Source organism: Rhopilema esculentum, chromosome 13, assembly GCF_057945365.1.
Source record: "Rhopilema esculentum isolate cy_ngs chromosome 13, ASM5794536v1, whole genome shotgun sequence".
Taxonomy (NCBI): Eukaryota; Metazoa; Cnidaria; class Scyphozoa; order Rhizostomeae; family Rhizostomatidae; genus Rhopilema; species Rhopilema esculentum.
The window spans coordinates 10,063,563-10,084,840 of NC_142827.1; the positions used below are offsets into that span (position 1 = coordinate 10,063,563).

A 21,278-nucleotide genomic window follows, 5' to 3' on the forward strand; every position below is an offset into this window, starting at 1 on the left:
TCACGTGTATGCAACGTACTCCTTTAGCACAAAGGTGGTCAACGGATTCATGGAGAAGCAATTACTCCAAAGTGCGGGTGGCTACAAACGACAACCATAGAACAGTAACCAACATACCGGTATGTTGCCATGGTAGCAAAATGATAACAAGTATCCGGCTTAAGAACTCGTATCAAAGGCAATTACCAATGGACTGTATGCTAAATCTTATCTTAAATTTGTGTTATTGCAAGAATCTTGACACTAGCTTATGTAATGAAAGCATATTTTTTCCATTTTAAAATCCCTGCAAATGCCTAACTGAAATATGAGGTGTTTTACAGCTTACATCTTTGCTTGATTTTGTCAAAAAATATGAACTATCGCGATTGCCTGGGTGCAGGGGGTTTCCGAAGGAGGAAGGTCAAGGGTGTAGTGCAGGAGGGCTACGGAAGGATGAACTCCTTTCTCAATTTCGAAAAGCAGCCAATTTTTACTTTTGCCATTTTTGCAATATTTTGCTTGAGAGTCCCCTTGCTTTTTCACAGCACTATGCATCACCCTATCGGATAACTTTTTAGCTTTATTCAAGATGAAATGCTAATTTTAGCGGCGTTATACTCGACTTTTTGTTTACAGAAGGATATTGGATAACAGCTTCAAGTTCTATTTCTTACGTAATAGAACTTGAAGTTCTGTTAGATTCGCAAACATTTAATACCCCTCTGATTAACAAAGTCTGGAAGATTAACAGTTCTCTTCTTTAACCTTGCCTAACCACGCCTAAATGGGATACGCATTTTTCGAAATCTTAGTTCGGCCCGCCTCTCTTCAAAACTCGCCATCAAGGACGTCGCTAACTTCACTCCTCTTAGAGACGATGTTTCGTTGCATAACGCTCCAGCAAGGTTGACTTCAAAAACTCTTTGAATGTATTTTTATCTCAACATATAGTTTCCAGCCCAGTTTTTGTTCAAAAGTAAGGGGAAAAGTAACTATATACATATCCACTTTAAACGATTCTAAGTGATTTTAGCGGATTATCGTATTCAAAATTTGAGAAATGAAGTGTACCAAAAAATCAAAGGATTGTTTTTGGGCAGAAAAGTATCCCTAGATCTTTGGAGACTCAGCACTGCAGCTGTGCGTCTTTGGGGGTATATTATTTCGAAAACAATTTGTACCACCTAAGGGAAAGAGGCATGAGATGACGAAAAAATCAGCTTGACGGCTTCTGAGCTTTGGAGGAAGCCCGATATACGCATCATTTTGCGCAATATATTGAGAAATGTAAAAGATTGCTGCAGAAGTCAAACACCAATGAGTAGTACACAAACCAAAGTGAGAATGGATGCCATACAAGACAATTGTGGGCAAAACATGGTTACGCCAGCAATAGTTTGATAGCGCTTTATCACATGGGGGGACACGTCCCTCGACAGTTCTCGACAGGATGAATTTTGTTTTTCGTCTAAATTTTAGGGGAGGGGAAATATTTTGACAACGTACTTTTTGTGATGTAATCCTATGATTTTGAAACTGCCTTTTCGTAGCCAAAAGCTAGCAGCTCCCTTCAGGTAAAATTGGCGTTCCCTTTTTGTAAAAGGAGGTTTCCGAAGGGTAAAAAGGGCTTGATTTGTCCCCCCTCCCCCCTCAGAGACTAATTGTTGGCGCCGCCACTGTACGCCAGTCCATCCTTACTATGACTTAAACTGAAAATGGCAGTGCAGTTCCCGGATGGTTTCTAATTTGTAGTTTGCACAACCTTGCAATCAAAACGCATAAATCTCTATGCCCTGACATAAATCTTGCAGGTTTTAGGAGGATTGACATGTCTGCTTCTATGGAACCACTCTGCCTATTCTGGGATAAAGCGTCAAACAGGACAGATAGATGAAGCTTATTCAAACAAATTTAATATCAAATAGAAGAATCAAAGTTTTCGAATTTCAACCACAAAAGTATACTTTACTTTATTGATTGTTTCATTAATACTGCCATAATGAATTGGTTTTACGATAATTTGATTAATAATTATGAATTCAATTGCCGCTTTATCATAACCATCGTATTAGTGACAGGATAACATAACCAGACTCTCCTATACCTCTTTCTGATCCAACATCGAGGTACTCTTCCCCTAACAAAGCCTTAACCGAACACTGCAAGTTATGCAACGAAGGCATAACAATAACTGAAAGCTGAAACAATGGTTCCTTCACACGTCACAAGGGACTTTTCTGAAAAAATGCTTTTCTTCTTACGGTGATTTTCATTTTGAAGAGGCGAAATATGCTGTTTTGTACTTGTCGGTATTTTTTCTATCTAACGTCCAAAGAGAGTTTTTAGTACTCTTAGCATATGTTTATCGAGCAATGTTCTGGTCCTTCCTTTCGATGTGACCACACCTCGTGATTCCTACGCAAGGAAGTACAGACAGCTGGCGACTCCCCTTACTCAAACAAAAAAATTTGCAAAAAAAATCAAGAAAGCTTCAGATCTCACGGGTCCGGCGTTTTCATAGCGTGAACAGGGCTTTAACTTATTGAGTAGAGAGGGGCCTTTACCTATCCAGTAAAAGGGTGACGTACGAGGGGATCAGGCTTCACGCTCCCGTCGTTTCATTGACGTAATCTAAAACGACCATCTTCTGATAAAGATAGAGGGCAATCTCAATCCCTATCGCTAATTTTCCGCTGCTGAAAACTTTAAAAGATAGAACCATATGTGCATGGTTTGATATATAGTTTAATTACGCAATCTGCTTAATCGAGTTAAATCTGGTATGAGAAACTGCGATCGCTGATTGTGGATGAAAATCTTGCAGAAAATAAACAAACATTTCTAATCCAGCTCAGCTCACAGCAATTTGCGTCGTCTCCAGATACCATCAACAAAAACTTCAACATCAAAAATAAAAAATATAGAAAAAAAAGCTGAATTTTGATTCAAAGGGGACGTGAGATCTAGTTGCTAACAGGTATTTGAGTTTCAAGTCAGCTCGTTTGGTTGCCAAAGTACGGGTTTATTGAGAAAGAGTACAAATTTCAAACCTGTTACTATGGTTCGATCAACCGAGATTCAATCTAGCAAACAGAAAACAAAGATACAACCTACCTATGCAAAAGAAACTCAGACAAGAAAGCCAAGACGTTCCCATACTATGTTCCGCCAAGTGGCACTTGTCTTGTTATCTCTGTCAAGTCCTGTTATCTCTGAGTGCTTTATTTTTAAGGAAAATTCGATTCTTAGAAGCTGGTTATTTCAAAGTGCTAACATATGATGCGCCCGCACACCAAAGTCAATGATACCTGAGTTATAATGCGCGACTCCCAGTTGAGTTACGCTTATTGTGCAAAACATAATCATCAACTCATTCTTTTGAAATTCGATTCAATTGGTTGCTCGTTCTTTTCAAAGTGGCGCAAGAAATCAGTTTTGTAAGGTTCGAGAACACGTGAACATCCTACCACTCGGTGGATCTGTAGGTCACCTTTTCAAACGGAAGACGTTTTCAACATAAGAGGATTTGCCTCGGAAAGCAGCGAGGGCAATAAATCATTACAAATGCAATTGATCTCATTCGAATCATTTTCCATGATAAAATCATTGCAAACTGTCTTGAAACACAAACTTAACTTTTCAATGGAATTTTCATCTTCCACTCTCCCCTTTAAACAATCTTCTTTATCAGTTTCTTTTAGAGAAGAAGAAATCCGTATTTTTGGAGGTAAAGAGAGAGTAAGATTTTTGACATGCATTTTACTAAGATCGCTTTATTCTATTAAACAAGAGTAAAAAATTTGCCATTGTTAGTGTACGCACCCTTGATAATTCAATCAATATTATATATAATTGTTACCTTAAAAACACCATGTTACAACCTCTTCCATTACATTGATAGCTGCAAAGCGCAAGGGTAGGAACACTGTCGCACTTGGATGTGAAATGAGCCTTTTGTCCAGCAAAGTTTCCAAATGACAGAGGAAAATGGGGATATAGTATACTTTTCCTGGTTTGCATCACAGAAACAAGGCGATAAATGATTTGGTTTTTGATGTTGCTAACTTTTCTGTACTGTTTCGAAGTAATGTATACCAAAAAGCAGTTATAGGACAACTTTCTGTTATTCGTTTTTTTAACACGGGAACCCCTTCCCGTTCATAAAATCTTAGCTCCACCACTAACAGTATCTTTTAGAAATACGCCCAGAAGAAATGTGGAAAATCAGCTTTGAAATTATTACAACGAGAAAAATGAAACCAAGGTTGCGAAGAGGGGATTATTTTCCCAAGACTCTAAAGAGCCTGTGTCGGTAACTAAATCTGTGGGTCGTTCAAATTCATAAAAGGTCGTTGGAAAAATCAAATATTGGGAAAGAAGTATAATAATCCTGCCCGTTTTAATGGATTGCTATCTTGGGTGCAAACCTCTCTAATTTCAAACTAAAATGTATTATTCAACTCTAGTCTCAGAAATATAAAATTGATATCAGTGAGTTATACATTTCTAGGGAACATGCTAAATTGTTACCCCTTACTGGATTCTAAGGCAGTGGTAGATTTTGAGGATTTTGGTTGGAGTCAATAACAGTGAATTTCCCAGTATAAATGCCCTTCCGCTATTTCATGCAAAAAATATCCGATCGGGAGGTGATTTCACTAGTTAGGATCTATTCAGGGGCAGATGTCCCTCCTGAATCCAAAATATTCGCGTCACAGTTCTAGGGAAGTATAGAGAGTAAAGATAAAAAATTACTAAGGCTAAACCTTGATAAAACCACATTTTATAAAACCACATTTGATAAAACCACAGGTTTAAATGATCTATCACTTAAACCATATTTATATGCTTTATGCAAAAGAGTCAGTCAAAAAATTCACGCACTGTCGCATATTTCAAACAACTTGTACACTGAAAAATAACAAAAATTCTCAGGGCCTTTATTCTATCCCACTTCAACTATTGCCCATGTTCTGTGATGGAAAATCGAATAATGAGATCAATCCCATCCGCGAAAAATCCTTGGATCTGATTATAAAACATTATTTGAAAACAATAATACAGTGTCCGTTTACATAAACAACCTGCAGTTACTAACGGATTAGAGTTTTGAAAAAACCTGCCTCTAATATTGACTACACACTTTTTTATAAGAATAAAGTCTATAAAAATATTGAGGCTCAAAATTGCTAAAATTTAAGAATAATTTAAGAATAATTTAAGAATAATTTAAGAATAATTTAAGAATAATGCCAGGCTCAATCTTCATAAAGACTAAAATTTTTCCTTAATCTGAGTTTTCTCCCAAAGCAAAACAACTGTCACTTTGACGTTTGTGGAATAGGATCGTATTTGTCTCATTAGCTTTTGCATTTTAATATCACATTTGTTGTTCTGTTTGTTCTTGTTGAAATTTACGATGAAGCAACACATCAAAAAAGATTTGATGTTTTTCTTTGATCTCAAGGCGAATTTAGCCCTTGTGTTGGACAAGAGTAATTTAAGAATGAACCTAGGCTCAAAATCGAAAATTTTTAAGAATATTGAGGTTCAGCGAGAAATTAGGTATTCTTACAAAAAAAGTATGTATCGAAAAAAAGCCTTATCATTATCTAAGAAATGAAAACTCATTAAAACTCCCAAAAAGACTAACAACCACATATGGTTTAGAAGCACCTCTTTTTTTGGTTGCAGATTATGAAATAAGTTATCAAACAAGATATAAAAATCAGACAATCTTTTAATTTCCAAGAAGCTTATCATAATGGATAGATGAGGGAATTTCCTTTCTTGAATAAAATATCAGAATAGACGTACAAACCATAGATATATATAATTGCTGTCACAATATTTATTATCTATATTCATGTATTAATTTTTCCTTGCACCTTAATCTTACTTTTATTTTGTTGTAGGCCTTAGCTAGCTGTAAATAAGCTACATTTTAGCAGGCTACTGTATATTAATTGATAAAAATAATGATAAAAATAGTTTTTGCCAATCTGTTATACAGTAAAAGTCCTTCTAACAGAAATTTCTGTAACAGGAGGAAATGACTCCTATACTTTTTCAAACTGCAGTCTCTTTTATACGGGTTTCACCTTATATTCTTATTTCAAATTCAAATGATATATGCAGATGCAACTATCCATATAATTAAAGTAAATAAAAATTCAAATGACCTGGATGGCGACTTTTGTTAGCACATTGCAATAAGCTTATTGCAAAGGGCTTTGTTGACGCCAGCGACTTTCACGAGGGTCTATCTATGGTATGATTGTGACCTTCTTTGGAGCACGTTAAAAATCGTTGGTGATATCAACACAATAACCCCTTTGTGCAAATTATAGGGATAAGGAAGATCATAACTGTATCTTATGAATTTTTCAGAACTATCACTGTCAGTAATTGTTTCTTTGATTTAAAAACGCACTGTTGTCGTCACAACAACCAGACGATAATCACGGGTGGTTATTGTTGTTCCTTTGAAAGGCTAAACTCTCTTGCTTGGAATAAGGTCAAAAGTAGTGCGTGCAGAAAATAAACTTTGTTGTACGGATTTAGTCGCTGAGTTAAGGGTCGTTTCAATCCCACCAACATCGAAATGCTCATTCCAAGTATCTTCATTGGTAGACTCTTGGAAGCTATAATATTATAGCAACAATATCATCTACCTAGTTCCTATTGTCCCTCTTTTTAGCACCTTTTAGTTATCTCCTTTAACTTTATCTCTATCGTTTATCACCCGTTATCAGCTTGTTGCAACTGGATACCTTGTCCTATTTTTACCAGACCAAGAACAACGTCCAGAGGCGAATGCCTTTGGCAGTAGCATTACAGGACAGGCTACATCCAAACTCTTTTGATGGTCATCAAACAAAGACAGGACTAATGAAAAATGCTAAAGTTTAGTGAGAATTACTAAATCCTTTACAAGCAACTGAGCAACAATTATGCTGGCGTGACATAAACAGATTGTTTCATGGTGAGTTATTGTTGCTACACTCTGTATATCCAAACAAGTTTATTTGTTCTATTGACAATATCTATCCTTGCTAGCTGATTCTACATCCCAAACATAAAAAATTACCCTAAAAGTAAGTTTATATACAAAAATGATGCCCAGTTGCTATTAAACAGTCACATTTAACAGTTAAACGTAGACCGCAAAATCATCCTTGCTATACGTGACTATACTCACTCCAAGCGTAATCTTTCGAGTTTTATATGTATAGAATCTACGAGCAAGACCCACACTGGCCACCATTGTAATACCTCAATCATTCACGGCTTAAGGTATGTAAGAAATTGCATTATGACGTATGACTCAACAATTGTTGCTGTAGTCACTTGGAATTTAGTCACTTTCTAAGTATATTGTGACTTAGTTTTGTATATCTTTTAGGTAGTGTTATGAATAAGCTTTGTTTTTAATTGTGATATTGTAAATTAAATGGAAGGTCCCTTGTAGAACAGCATTTGCTGAAGTGCTACCCTCCTTGAATTATTTGAAAATCAAAAATGAGAAAATGAAAAGCTGAATTTATGGTAGAAATTAGATGAGATTAGATTAGATTAGACTCAGAACGGAGTTAGACGGATCGATATCATACAGTACTCTTGGTTTAAATTATGGATTGAGCCTGAACAATAAATCTTCATTTTTTATGTATATCTGTAGTACCACACTGAACGTGAGTCACAAGCAGATAATATTTCTGGATATGGTCCACCGAGCCGGATTCGAACTAACGATGTTATCAATACAGAACGCGATGTTAAGACGCTCTTGCATTCAGCGAGTAAACTCGTAAAAATCAGCAAAAACATTGCTTTGATCTACTCTCCAAAAGCATACGGCCTAGATGAAATCTAATGTAATTATATTTCAAGAAGAAATTGACTTGCTTCAAGAAATGCAACCTCTTCAAAGATAAAGAGGAATACAGAACAACACGTTCACTACTTAGCAGAACAAAACTGTTAAAAGAATAATAATACAATTGAAGAAAAAAAGAAAGAAGGATACATATGCATTTGCACTTTCGTCAATATATATAAGATATTGCTGAACAAAAAGATCGAAGTCAAGAAAAAGCTGATGCTACACAAGTCTCTTCCTGACATGCAGTTTCGAAACCAGTAACCTCGGAAAGAAATAAATACACGATATATAGACGTCGTATAAGAAAATTCTTCTTACGATCAATGTAAACAGTGAAATGTAAATGTAATTTACATTACAAAGAGAAATGTAAACATGAGCAAACCAGCCAATCAAAGACGGTAAACAAAGGTAAACGGTTGGCCATAAGCTGAGTCTGACTGAAGTCACGTGTGCAAGAAGATCAATGATTTACATGTTTGAAGCTCCAAAAAAGTACCAAGGACAAGCTAAAGTCAGTGGCGGCCCCAGCTACTGCAGAGTGGGAGGGTAATAGGTGTTGCCCGTGAGACCACGCCCTATTGGCCTCGTTTCAGTGCTTTGTATCAGGTCAAATTTCCTTAGGGAATATAATCTACCCCCACCTAGTGTTTTTAATCCATTTTTAGACGAAATATGTAGACCATGTTTCGACAAAAGTGGGGGGGAATTACCCCCCATACCACCCCTTGGCTCCGCCACTGGCTGAAGTAGTCTTACCAGCATCTAAAAGCCAAGATACAAGACACACGCTAAAGACAGATCCGCCTTCCTCTCAATCATCTCGCGAATTCAAACGACTTAAAAGACATTTACAATCTTTTCCAGGAAGGTATAGGATAGTTTAATTGTCTAAAAAAATAATATATCAATCTTATAAATCAAAAAGGCGAAAAATGAGAAAGAAGTTCCAAATTTTTCTGCATAGCTTGAAGGATCTCCTGCTTTACCAATATCTTTGTTCTGAATGGTTTAACTCAAAAGATTAATGAAACGTTGGATTTGTTGAAACTAACATGCGAAAAAATTAGGAGCGAAACATTCAATGGTTAAACGTAGATTGCAATCTTAGTTATCCTCCACTGATGTAATCATTTATAAATGTAAATATTAGTCCATAGCAACAAGACATGGATGAACGTCAGCGTGACGTGTATCGGAAAACGCTGCAAAACGCTTTAGTTAACAGTGAGCATTCAATATCATAAGGCGGTCTTATATTATCTTAATGGCATCTTTTCTTTGAAGCGTGGCACAGAAATAACTCAAACGGAGTATTAATCACACAGGATGCTATTTGTGTTTGTTTCTTGTGAATTTGAATGCATATTACGCAGCCCTGGGCGCAAATCAATGGCTAATCTTGTTACAGACGTTAAATCTGAGTTACTTGACCGGCACACTGTGTCTTTGCATTTAAACATTCAGAAAACCTGATGCCGTGAACAATAAACGGCCTCCTTGAAGAATTTCTGTTGAAGCAATAAACACAGACATTTTTCGTACAGCTCCATCTATGGAATTACTGTTGCAATAAACCATTGCAGTTTAAGGAATTTTTCGTTTGATCGGATGTAAACTTTTTTAAAAACATTGGGAAGGGGAATTGCATTATAAACTAGGCCTAAACAAGACTTAGAGACTTGGTAACATGGTCAGTGATGATCAGTGACGTCACTGTGATCTGTGAGATCTGTGAGAGATGCAAAATCAAATTTTACCAACAGAAATTCTTTTGTTCTATTCTGTATAAAATTATTTTGTTAAAAATGTAAATCTACCGATGAGTTCTCTAAAAGTTGACACCCCCCGCACGCTACGCCCTTGGTGGGGGGCTGGTGATGATGGAAAACTAGGTAGTTGGGGGAACAACCCGTTACTTGGCTCCACTGCTCTTTAGAGCGGCCGGAATTGCTTAAAACGGATTTTCTCCGTTCTGCTTTTTTTATAATCAAAGTGCATGTCGACTTATTTGGCGACGTGGGCAGCTGTAAGGTATTTTCAGGCAAATAATCCCACGTCTTTGGCTAACATGCACACAAAGTTAAATAATAAGAAGATTAGATTTAGAATGTGTGTGTTACTTTTACAACCAAAATTTTTTTAAACATATATGAATAATAATTACGTTTAAGCGCATTATAGAAGTAGCATAAACAACACAATTTAAACAATCTAGTATGATGCAAGAATGGCAGCAAAAGAGCATCTTACTGTGAAGCAAACTTTACTACTTCATAAAAATCGTCAGACTTTTTGCATTTGACGTCAGTCGTTTGCACGCCTTCAATTGAAAATCTACTGGACAATGGGCTGGACAATGATAAATAATTGACGTCAGTATTTCCTTGGATTCTTCTTGATGACAATATGATTCCCTTCCATATGCGCAAAGAAGTTATGAAATCGCTTGCCTTCAGACGTACCAGTAGGTCGGCCCAATACTACATACTACATACAACAGGGGTTAATTAGTAAATATCACTAAACATGGACAAAAAACCAACATCCTTTCTGTAAATTTGTTTTTGGTCAACAACTAACTCTCCCTTTTATCCCCAATACAATCAGTTAAAACAGATAGGCCTATGTGATTTTTAGAATGATAACGCTTTTCAGACTTCTAGACGCTTGCATTGGGCCTAAGTATTTTGGCCCTTCAGGAAGGTTTAATATTTCTAATTTTCTGGAACGTTTCAAGCAAAGTTGAGTAAATTCAAAGCAACTTCAACGATTTGGCCTTTGAACTGCATTTATTTCAACACGAACTAACCTACTGTTATCAGATTGGACCTACTATCAAAGCAACCAGCGTAAGCCAAAGGTCTGGGCTCTAGTTTCGTCATATCATCAAAAGTAGCCCATGTTAGTGCCTCTACGCAAATAAAGACGTAGCTTGCGTAACTCGAATAGGTTTCTCTGTAGAAGGCAAACTGGTGTCTTTATCATCAATTCATTTAGAATTGAAATCCTAGAATGATGCCGAAGGATACTTACATGCCACGGCGAAGGTTATTTACAAGCGAGTTATGATAACAATGAGGTGAGAAGTGTTGGCTATTAACTTCAAACAAACGAGGAAATGATGTAAACTTTGAAATGAATGAACAACTCATTTCTACAGAAGCGCTACTTCCTTCCATTCAGTGATTCAAATTTCGGTTCCTTGGAGTGCAAAGTCGCTAGTCGTTTTTTAATAGAGTGGCGATTGGTACATCCCCTCCAGGCAAGGGGATTTATACATAAATTTATTGCTGTACAATACCATAATGTTTTAAATTTTACTCAATATTTGTTCAAATCTCAAAAGCGTTTATTGTTGCTGGAGAGTCTTTCACACTCTTATAGTGTCGGGAATCGTATAGTTAGCCGCGACAATAAATCACGAATCTGTTCACAGAAATCTTTAATGTTTATCACGTTCACGATCAACACAACTACTCCTACTTCAACAATCTCGACTGCTTTTATACCTAAGTCTAAGAATGTTCTAGCAACCGCTGTCATTATTGCGTACCATTTTATTACAAGGCTTCTAAAAATATTAATTACGTTATAGCTAATTTGGGATACCCTCAGAAAGTTCATGAAGGTTCCCGAGGTACAATTACGTCAATAAAACGAAAACGAGGCTATGTGTTTACATTAGGCCTAAATAAGCTACTATGAAGAGCTATTCTAAGGGATTACAAACAAGCAAAAGTTCTAGTATGTTCTGGAACGTTCCACTATTTCAAGCTAAGTATAATGTTTATTAAGAATCTTGACACTCTCCCCCCATTTGAGAATTGCATTGTTCTCAAATGTACACTTGTCAGGAAGAAGCCCAATCCGCTGCATCACCATTCTACCAGTGGCTCTTCGTTGTCTGCATCTGTCTGATTTGCTATTCTCATCCTAGCAGCTACAGCTGCGTCTCGTTTTGGTCTGAACTCTGTGGCCTCTACGTTCAGTTGTTTCGTCCCCGTGTCTGGAGTAGGTTTCTCGCGTGAGCTGTTGCACTGAAGCTCCAGGGGATACAAGTGCTGCACTGCACGCTCAAGTGTTGTATTCCCAGCTCTGAGTTTTGCTCCTCTAACTATTCCATCTTTCCCTTTGATGAGGTCACTTACAATGCCGAGTTTCCAGTGGCTCCTGTTCTTTTGATCCCCCTTGATGATCATAACATCACCAACCGTTAGCTTGTTTGTTCTGCCATGATGCTGTAGGTTATGCCTTTCCCTGAGCCCACGTATATATTCACTGCTCCAACGGTTCCATATCTTCCTTTTGCATTCGTTTAGATACCGTGCCCTTCTTCTAAGGTCTCTATCATCTATCTCATCAGCGTTTTCGTCTGGCACACTATTCGGTTGACCGAATAGCATCGTGTTTGGTGTCAGAATCGGCATTTGGACATCATCTTCCACGTATCCGAGTGGTCTGTTGTTGATTGTTAACTCTACATCCTGCAACACGTCAGCCAGCTCTTCCCAAGTCAGCGTTGATTTGCCAACAACTTTATACAAAACTTGTTTGACCAGCCCAACCATTCTTTCGAACTGCCCACCCCACCAAGGGGCTCGGCTTAGGTTGAATTGCCATCTGACATTATGTTGAGAAAGAAAGTCCTGTACGTGTTCATTTCTCTGCACATTCTTTAACCATTTTGCTGCTGCCACAAAGGTCGAAAAGTTATCAGAGTATATCTTTTCCGGCCTGCCTCTTCTTGCAATGAACTTCTTCAGGGTTGGTAGGAATCTCTCTAATGATTGATCTGGAAGTAATTCGAGGCAAATGGCACGAGTAAGACTGCAGCTAAACAGAAGAATGTAAGCCTTACCCATCCTTTTTTCCCTTTTCTTGTAGTACAAGGGTCCAGCATAGTCCAGTCCTATAACTTGAAACGGCCTATCACCTGTCGTACGTTCTGTTGGTAGGTTTGCTTGTGGAGGCTTCCAGAGTGGCATGGCATGAAACCGCTTACACCCAAAGCAGCTACGAAACAATTTTTTGGTGAGTTGTCGCAACTTTGGTACCCAGTAGCGTTCTCTAATCTTTGTAATTGTTAGTCCGACTCCCCCATGCAATGTATTCAGATGTGCATTCATCACAAGCCTCTCGGTATATGCTGCATCCGTTGGCAGAAAAACTGGATATTCACCTTGTAATCGGCCAGCGCATACGTAAATTCCCTTGTCGTTTTTCTTAAGATTCAGCTGATGCATTTGTTGCTCGAATACTGAGGTTTTGGTTGCTTCTTCTTGAACCCTTCTTATCCAAATCTCATTTGCTGCATTGAACTCTTCTGCTGTCAGCGGTCCATCTATTTTCTCATCTGCTAAGGAATTGTTCTTGAAACGCAGCATCCAGCCTGTTATTCGAATTGCTTTCTTGAAGGAAAATCGATGCATGATGTCATCAAAGTTTCCAGGAGTGTTGACTGCAGTAGCTAAAACGTCCTTGATTTTCCTTGCTTCAGTTTCACTTTCAGTCGACGGTACTGTTGTGATGTCTTCAGGCCAATTTTCTTCGTTTGGAAGCCATGAAGGGCCCTTCCACCAGAGTTGGTTGCCTTGTAGTTGAATTGCAGAGCAGCCGCGACTTCCAACATCCGCAGGGTTGCATTCTCCTGGTATGTGTCTCCAACTGATGAACTCTTTCGTTCGTATCTTCTTTACCCTGTTGTTCACGAACTGCTTATACCTTCCTTCTCCTCTAATCCAATGCAATGCCACTTTGCTGTCCGTCCATGCTGTTGCTCTCCCAATTGGTAGATTTTCAAAGGCATTTTTGACGTTTTCCAATAAATTTGCAGCCATGTGTGATGCTACTAGTTCCAGTCTTGGGATTGTTGTATCCTTTTTTGACAATCGTGACTTTGCCGCTATAATACCTTGACTGATACCTGAAGGCTGATGCACCACAGCGTAAACACATGCAGATGTTCCGAGATTACTGGCATCGCCAAAGGCATGTAGATTAACCAAATTGATTTCTTCCTTGTAAGTGCAAAGACTCCTTGCTGCTTCTATTTTTGGTGTTAGATTTTCACAGAACAGTTTCCATCTCCTCTCGAGGTTTTCCGGCAGCTGTTGATCCCAGGATAATTTCATGTCACAAAGCTCTCTGAAGAAAACTTTCCCTTGCAGTGTGACAGGAGATGCAATACCAATTGGATCGTAAATTGATGCAAGCGTTTGCAGGACTCCTCTTTTCGTCATCTCGCCACGGTTTTCCGGGAACATCACAGCAATTGTATCATCTGTTTTATTCCAGTGAAGTCCAAGCAGTTTTGCTTCGTTATTCTTTACTCCCAGTTGCTGCTTTGCATAAGACTGCTCCAAATCTTGCTCATCTCGTTGGTCACTTTCAAAGTGCTTTTCATTGGAATGCCATTTGTGCAATTCAAATCCTGCATCTTTGAAAACTTCAACTGCCGTACTCTTTAACTCCCTGACCTCGTCAGAGGTGCAGCCACCACTTATAATATCATCGACGTAGAGACTTCTTCTTATCTCTTCTATCCATCGGTGATATTTGTCACCATACCCTGATAAATGTTGTTCAATTGTGCCTCCAAGAAGGAATGGAGACTGCGTTAAACCAAATAAAGCCCTGGAAAATCTGAGAACTTCTCGTTCCTCTGTATGAATGTCCTTTACCCAATGGAACCGTAATGCATCCCGGTCCTCAGGGCGTATTCTTACCTGCAGGAAGGCTTTCTTGATGTCACCAGCTAATGCGATTGGTTTCATCCTGTTCCTTACAATGATGCTCAATAGAAGATTTTGCAGTGGAGGTCCCGTTTCAAGGCAGTCATTCAGTGAAGGGCTGCTGTCATCTTGTTTTGCTGAAGCGTCAAACACTACTCGCAGCTTAGTACTCTCAGCTTGGTCTCGCACAACCGCTTTATGTGGAATGTAGAATATCTTTTCTGTAGGTTGAACGTTGTCAGACACCCTTTCCACTATTCCCTGGTCCAAGTACTCCTTTATCACAGCATCGTAGTCCTGTTTCATACCAACCCTCATCGCTTCTCACTAGCTGTTGCTTGAAGTCTTCGTAGACTGAATTTGTTCTGTTAGATGGCGAATCTTGGATCCCAAGGACGTCAAGGCTGCACAGGCGGTCGTAATCTTCATCTGTAGATCTTGTGAGGTACAAATTTGACAAGTCCAACTCAGTTCCTGGCGAAATTATTGTCCAGCCAAACCGCGTGTATTCAGCCACAGGCTCACCAATATGTCCGATCTTTGGTGGTACTGAAGTTTTTATTCGAGAATACTCACTTGCTCCAAGCACCAAATGCACTGGCAGCTCACTCTTTGTGTCAGTTTCTGTCATCTTTATACCTTTTAAATGGCTGAACTTTCTGATCATGCCCTCATAATTCGGATTTGCCAATGACAGAAGAACGTTCTTTTCCACCTTGCTGACATCAGTGCACAATTCGAAATCTTCGTCACAGTTGCTGATTTTAAGGTTGTAAATTTGGATCTTCCTCGTAGTCGTGTGCATCATCATTTCTATTTGTCTTTGCTCGACTCTCGATGCTGAAACACCAATGCGATTGATGAGTGTGGCTGATGCGTATGAGCTCCCTGCTCCTGTGTCTAGCAGCGCTCTGCATTTCACTCCATTGACTTTCACGACCACCACTGGGTATGTAACATGGCGTGTTTCTGACGTCAGCATTGTTTGGTCTGTTGGCTCCCGAGATTTGTTGCAGATTGATGAATGGTGCCTTGCTCCGCATTTGGAGCACCCCTTTTGGCTCTTGCATTCAGAGGCTCTGTGATTCGCACCGAGGCAATTGAAGCAAAGTCGTTTCTTAGATATAAGCTGCTTCCGTGCTTCTGGAGAAGTCACACGTTGGCAGTTAATAGGTTTGTGCCGTTCACTGTCACAATACGCACAGCTGTTTGATTTCCATGGTTTCTGATAGGTTTGGAGCGTTCTCTCAAATCTCCGATGGGGTGTACTGTGTTCTTTTCCTTCTTCCGGGATAGGATTCCTTTCGGTCCATCTCCGAATTGCTTCTACAAGCTGCGGAAATTCCCAGGCGTGCCATTGATCGTCGTCTCTCACCAGGTCTGACCGAATCCCAGGGAGTCTATCAATTAGGAGCCTGACGTAGCCATTGATTGTTTTCAGTTTTCCCATGGTCTCCATTGCTTGCACATGAGTAAGGAGTTTCTGATAGAATTCATGTATTTTGGCAGCGTTTGATCCATTGATTGTAGGTAGATCCATGATCCCCTTCACATGTGCGGTGACAATTTCACTCGTCTTACCAAATTTGGTCTGCAATATGTTCTTGGCTCGCTCGTATCCTTCAGATGTAAATGGCAGTCCATCTATAAGAAGTCGTACCTTTGAATCCAGCAGTTCCTTGAGGTAGGAGAATTTCGAGACATTTGATATCTTCGCCGTATCTATTTCTGTACTGAATTGGTTCCAAAATCTCGTCCAATCGATGACAGTACCATTAAATTTTGTTATGCTGAGTTTTGGAAGCTTAACCCTCATATCTCCTTCCTGCGTGTTCAGCGTTTTCTCCACGGACTGTTTAGATTGGTACTGCTCTCTGAACTGCAATCTCATCTCTTCGAGGCGTCTTTCTTCTTCAAATCTTCTTCGTAACCGCAGCTCCTCTTCTTGTCTTTCTCTCTCAATCTTTTCCTTTTCTCTGTGTGAATCCAATGCTGAAATGGCATTGCTTGTCAATTCAATCGTATGCTCGAACCTCTCTACTCTTGCGTCGAGCTCAGCACCCCATTCTTCCACCTTCTCTACGCTCTCGTTTTCTTCCATCAAAATGTTTTCGACTTGCTCTCTAAAAGAATAAATTTCCTGTAGTCGGCTTTCTATGGCTTGAAGGTGTCTTCTGAGCTCTCGTTCCTTGTTATCTTCCAGAATTCTGGCCGTGGACTTGTCCTTGATATCCAAAATCTTGAATTTATCCTCCAGTTTCTTCATTATTTCGTTAGAATCCATTGTGAATTAAATTGCTCGAGACTTATTCGCTAAACTTCGGAATAGTCCCGTCGGAGGTGCCACTTTGTCGGGAATCGTATAGTTAGCCGCGACAATAAATCACGAATCTGTTCACAGAAATCTTTAATGTTTATCACGTTCACGATCAACACAACTACTACTACTTCAACAATCTCGACTGCTTTTATACCTAAGTCTAAGAATGTTCTAGCAACCGCTGTCATTATTGCGTACCATTTTATTACAAGGCTTCTAAAAATATTAATTACGTTATAGCTAATTTGGGATACCCTCAGAAAGTTCATGAAGGTTCCCGAGGTACAATTACGTCAATAAAACGAAAACGAGGCTATGTGTTTACATTAGGCCTAAATAAGCTACTATGAAGAGCTATTCTAAGGGATTACAAACAAGCAAAAGTTCTAGTATGTTCTGGAACGTTCCACTATTTCAAGCTAAGTATAATGTTTATTAAGAATCTTGACAATAGTGATGTTTCAAGGGATGCAAATCATTTCCAAAGCAAGGCAATTTATGAAGTCAACAGGTATTGACCTTGTGATGAAAGGCTCATGTGAGGCTATTAAATTCCATTTAAAATAGATATGATTAAAACTTTCAATGTGATTGAATATCATTATATATTTTCAAAGTTTGATCAATATGATGAAATAATCTAGTTCCTCTATTCAAATACATGCCATTTGACCTAAATTTTCACTTTTAATGGTTAACCTGCCTACCTTGTTGACCTATGGTGGGATTCGATTACCCATTCATTTTTTCTATTAGTATTACTTAAACCATAGTTCTAAAAGATGTAAAAATTAAGTGTGCATAATGCTGTGCTCGACTTTTATGATTAATCGTGTTATTGGAAGACTTAAAGCCACCATGGGCTTTGCAGCTGATGATTCCATAAATTAGGCCATCTTCAGAAGCTGTTCTGGTTGGATAGCCAGAGCTCTTGGACACAGTGGCGGTGCTAGCTACTGCCGAATGGGATGGTAATGGGCGTAGTCAGTGAGACCACGCCACTTTTGCTTCGTTTCAGGGTTTTGTACAAGTTTAATTTTTCCGAGAAAGTATGATCTACCCCTACCTAGCGTTTTTTAATCAATTTTAATTAGAAACATGTGGACCATGTTTTGACAAAAGTGGGGGGGGGGTAATTATCCCCTTTGAGGCCACCACTGCTTGGACACCCCCGTGTAAAACGCCTACCGAGCTCTTTTCTTCACCAGGGACTGCAAGTAAAAATGGCCTGGGCAGCCAAATTTGCCAGGGACTGCAAGGAGACAAGATGTCGTGCCAAAGAAGGAAACTTAAACCGACTGGGAGGAGGGGTGGGGGAATTCAAGCTTTCAGAGAGGAAGGTTGGGGAAATGAACAAAGAAACCCGTCTCCTTCGAATTTTCGAAAAAGGGACTCCCCAGTCGGGAAATTTCTCACCAGGGATGGATTTCGTCGGCATGTTAAACAGGGCTGTTATTGGGGAGCGCTGGTAGAAAACTTAAACTTTAGCTGGCTGTATGTCTGATTATAGGAAACAAGGACAGTAAGCAAGACCTAAAAATCTCTGAATAATTTTCCATTAACATACTGAGCAAATACGATTTTGCTTGCTGAGCTGATACTATGTGTGAAACGGTAGGTGAAACAATATTTTCTGATACTAAAAATGCGTCTGGAAAGGTGATCAAACAAATCTAAAAGAAAACAAATACAGATATGAGCTTTTGTATGGTTTGAATAAAAATGTTTAATTTAGTTCTTAGAATCTAAAAAACATCTTTTATTTGAGAATATATTCAGCGTGTTTATGAAATCACCTCCATTTTACTTTCTGATGTATTCGTTTTTACACTGTAAGTCTTTCTATAAATGATGCTTTTGTCAGGTTGAAAAGGGACACATACGGTCGGTATGATTTAATTTCAATTAGTCGGGACAAAGGGACAAAGAAGAGACAAACGCTGTGTTTTAGCTTTTTTGTCGATTTAATCAATATTCATCAATATTATGAAAATAGCACCTACAAATCAGTGACGTAGGAAGAGGAGGTCACAGGGGGGCGAAAAGCCTTGTTATATTATGAAAAGAAAAATCTTAAGAGGTAACGATTTCTTAAAAATGCCTTCGAGGAGAAATCTTGAAAATTTTCAAGAAGTATGATTTATGACACTGACTATAAAAATATTATAAAAAGGTTAGCTTCTGTTTTATTTCAGTTATGATGTAGTTATATTAGGTTCAAACTTATGAAAACATAAGAATGCTTTTGAGGCTTTTCTCGGAAAACCAAAGTTTCTCGCCCCTCCTATCTACGCCACTGCCCGCATTCTCCTATCTACGCCACTGCCCGCAAACCTGTCTATTGTTCGGGTTGTTGGGACTGAAGTGTAACTAAAACATAAACAAGTGATGTAAACCAAATATCAAAGACAATCTACAAGAGCACTTTAATTTCGAATTTTTAGCCACCTCAGAGAGATTAAAAGCCGGTGTCTATGCAAAGGGGGGGGGGGGGGGTGGGCACGAGTATTCGTACTGTTGTCTCTCGGGGCATAGTTAGGAGATCTCTTCAACCTTCATTCGAATAACATATTTCAGTTGAAATGTCTCATTTTTCAACTTTCCCCTTACTCACTTACAGTTTCAGAAGGATTGATTAAGAGGCATTGATTGATTAAGAGACACAGATGATATGATACTTATCGATAATCAGTTCTCAGGATTCAGTTATCAGTTACGTCATCAGTTCCCACAAAAATGACAACAACGATAATTTGCTATATTCCATTAATACTCTCAGTTTATGTGTACACAACAAATTGAATTATCATCAATTTTATCATATTAAGCCACTTAAAGTCGAGTGCTTTTCTGGTTACAAAAATTAATTTGATGTGAGAAATTGATATCATTCAACAATATTTACCGATACTGCATGTTACTCGTTTTTATTGTAGGAAAATTGCCCAAAGTCACTGGACACTCAGAAAAATTTGAGAAACATCAGTACTCAAAGCAAAAAATAATTAAGAAACATACAAATTTTGAAAAAACAAAGAACTCTGAAACTTTATAAAAAATAGCTGCAAAACCAATCCAAAACACGTTTCTGCTGGAAATTATATGTTAAAATGTAAAATCTTGCCCTTAAAAGAAACAAGGAATCGTTAAATTTCCTGAAACATTAAGAATTTGGAACACACACCTTCTAACCTTGTTTCTTATAGAAAATGAGTGTATTGACCTATACACAGTCGATGTCAGATAAACTTGCGTCATTTGAATATTTTCAGAATGGAAAAATTTAAATAATAATAATTCTTACAATATCTTTTATTGGCAAACTTATAATAATAATTAAACCTTTCGATAATTGGTTTGCATACTTGATATGCTAAATATGCTTGTGGAAGAAAAGGAAAATATTCAAGCCAACGAAAAGGATGTGTCCAAAACTTCCTAGCTTGCTCGCCTCGGACACTTTACTCTGTATAAAAATACTACTTCGTGAATTATTTTCCAACGATTATTCTACAAAGTGGGTTTAATTGATTCCACGAAAAGTATCCCGATAATTGAAGGCCCAACATGCTGACATTTAAATAAAGTATTTTGTGTTTTAGACCCTTGTTTAGCCTGACAAATCATAAAGACGTCTCTTTGAAAGAAAGATCACTAATTTGCTTCATTGAAAACGTGCGCCCACCGGGTGCAGATTGTCTTCAGCACTATTTCTTGGTCTGACGGTTTGACACATGGTCAACCCCAACCACTGAAAAAACCCCTTTAAAGTTCTTTAGAATCAAAAAATATCGTAAACTTATAATACGGGCCAGTCGATAACGATGTTCGATAAAACTAAGATAAAATAAGATATGCATAACTTTATCTTGATAAAACAAAGTGGATCTCTTTTGTCGAGTGCTTGTAAGCGTAATTGAGGGAAGCTAAAAACGGGATACGATGTAGCAACTCAAAAACAAATCAGAAATCGATACGTCTAAATATGATGTGTTGATATATCAGACCATGAAATGAAATCTTATTTTGCAAAATATGCAGACATACTTTTAACACTATGTCTAGAGTATATTGAGTTTTAAAACAGTTGTGAGAAACAAGAAGACCTCCAAGACATTTCAAAACAAAAAGAGACGTGCAATTAATAAATATCTTAAAAATATTAGATAGCATAAAAGATAACACCATGCAACACGTCTACTGCCCTCCTAGACATTGTAACCAAAGAACTCAATTATCTATCAAAACGTCTGTTTTACTTCTATTATGATTATTATTATGATAAGAATGGAATGCTCTGATCTTCATGTGCATCTTGCTGCACCTACGATACAACAACTGTCTCCATAATGGCCTC

At 38.2% G+C, this 21,278-nt stretch overlaps 2 protein-coding genes across 2 annotated transcripts in view; both read right to left on the reverse strand.

The window, feature by feature from the left end:
- The window catches only part of LOC135692158 (fibrocystin-L), a 58,339-nt gene extending 54,899 nt beyond the window's left edge, over positions 1–3,440 (reverse strand). The window contains exon 1 of the mRNA XM_065210213.2: positions 3,097–3,440. Within this exon, the coding sequence (XP_065066285.2) occupies positions 3,097–3,139 (43 nt within the window). The 5' untranslated portion in view covers positions 3,140–3,440. The remainder of the gene's footprint in view (positions 1–3,096) is intronic.
- Positions 3,441–11,745: 8,305 nt separating this feature from the next.
- Positions 11,746–14,643, reverse strand: LOC148958643 (uncharacterized). Its single transcript, XM_089112193.1, has one exon. The coding sequence runs from the start codon at positions 14,641–14,643 to the stop codon at positions 11,746–11,748; it is 2,898 nt and encodes a 965-aa protein (XP_088968319.1).
- Positions 14,644–21,278: the final 6,635 nt, after the last annotated feature.

Bases quoted from the DNA above. Each gene is read 5' to 3' on its own strand.
- LOC148958643 (XM_089112193.1), bottom strand. From the start codon at position 14,643: ATGAAACCAATCGCATTAGCTGGTGACATCAAGAAAGCCTTCCTGCAG.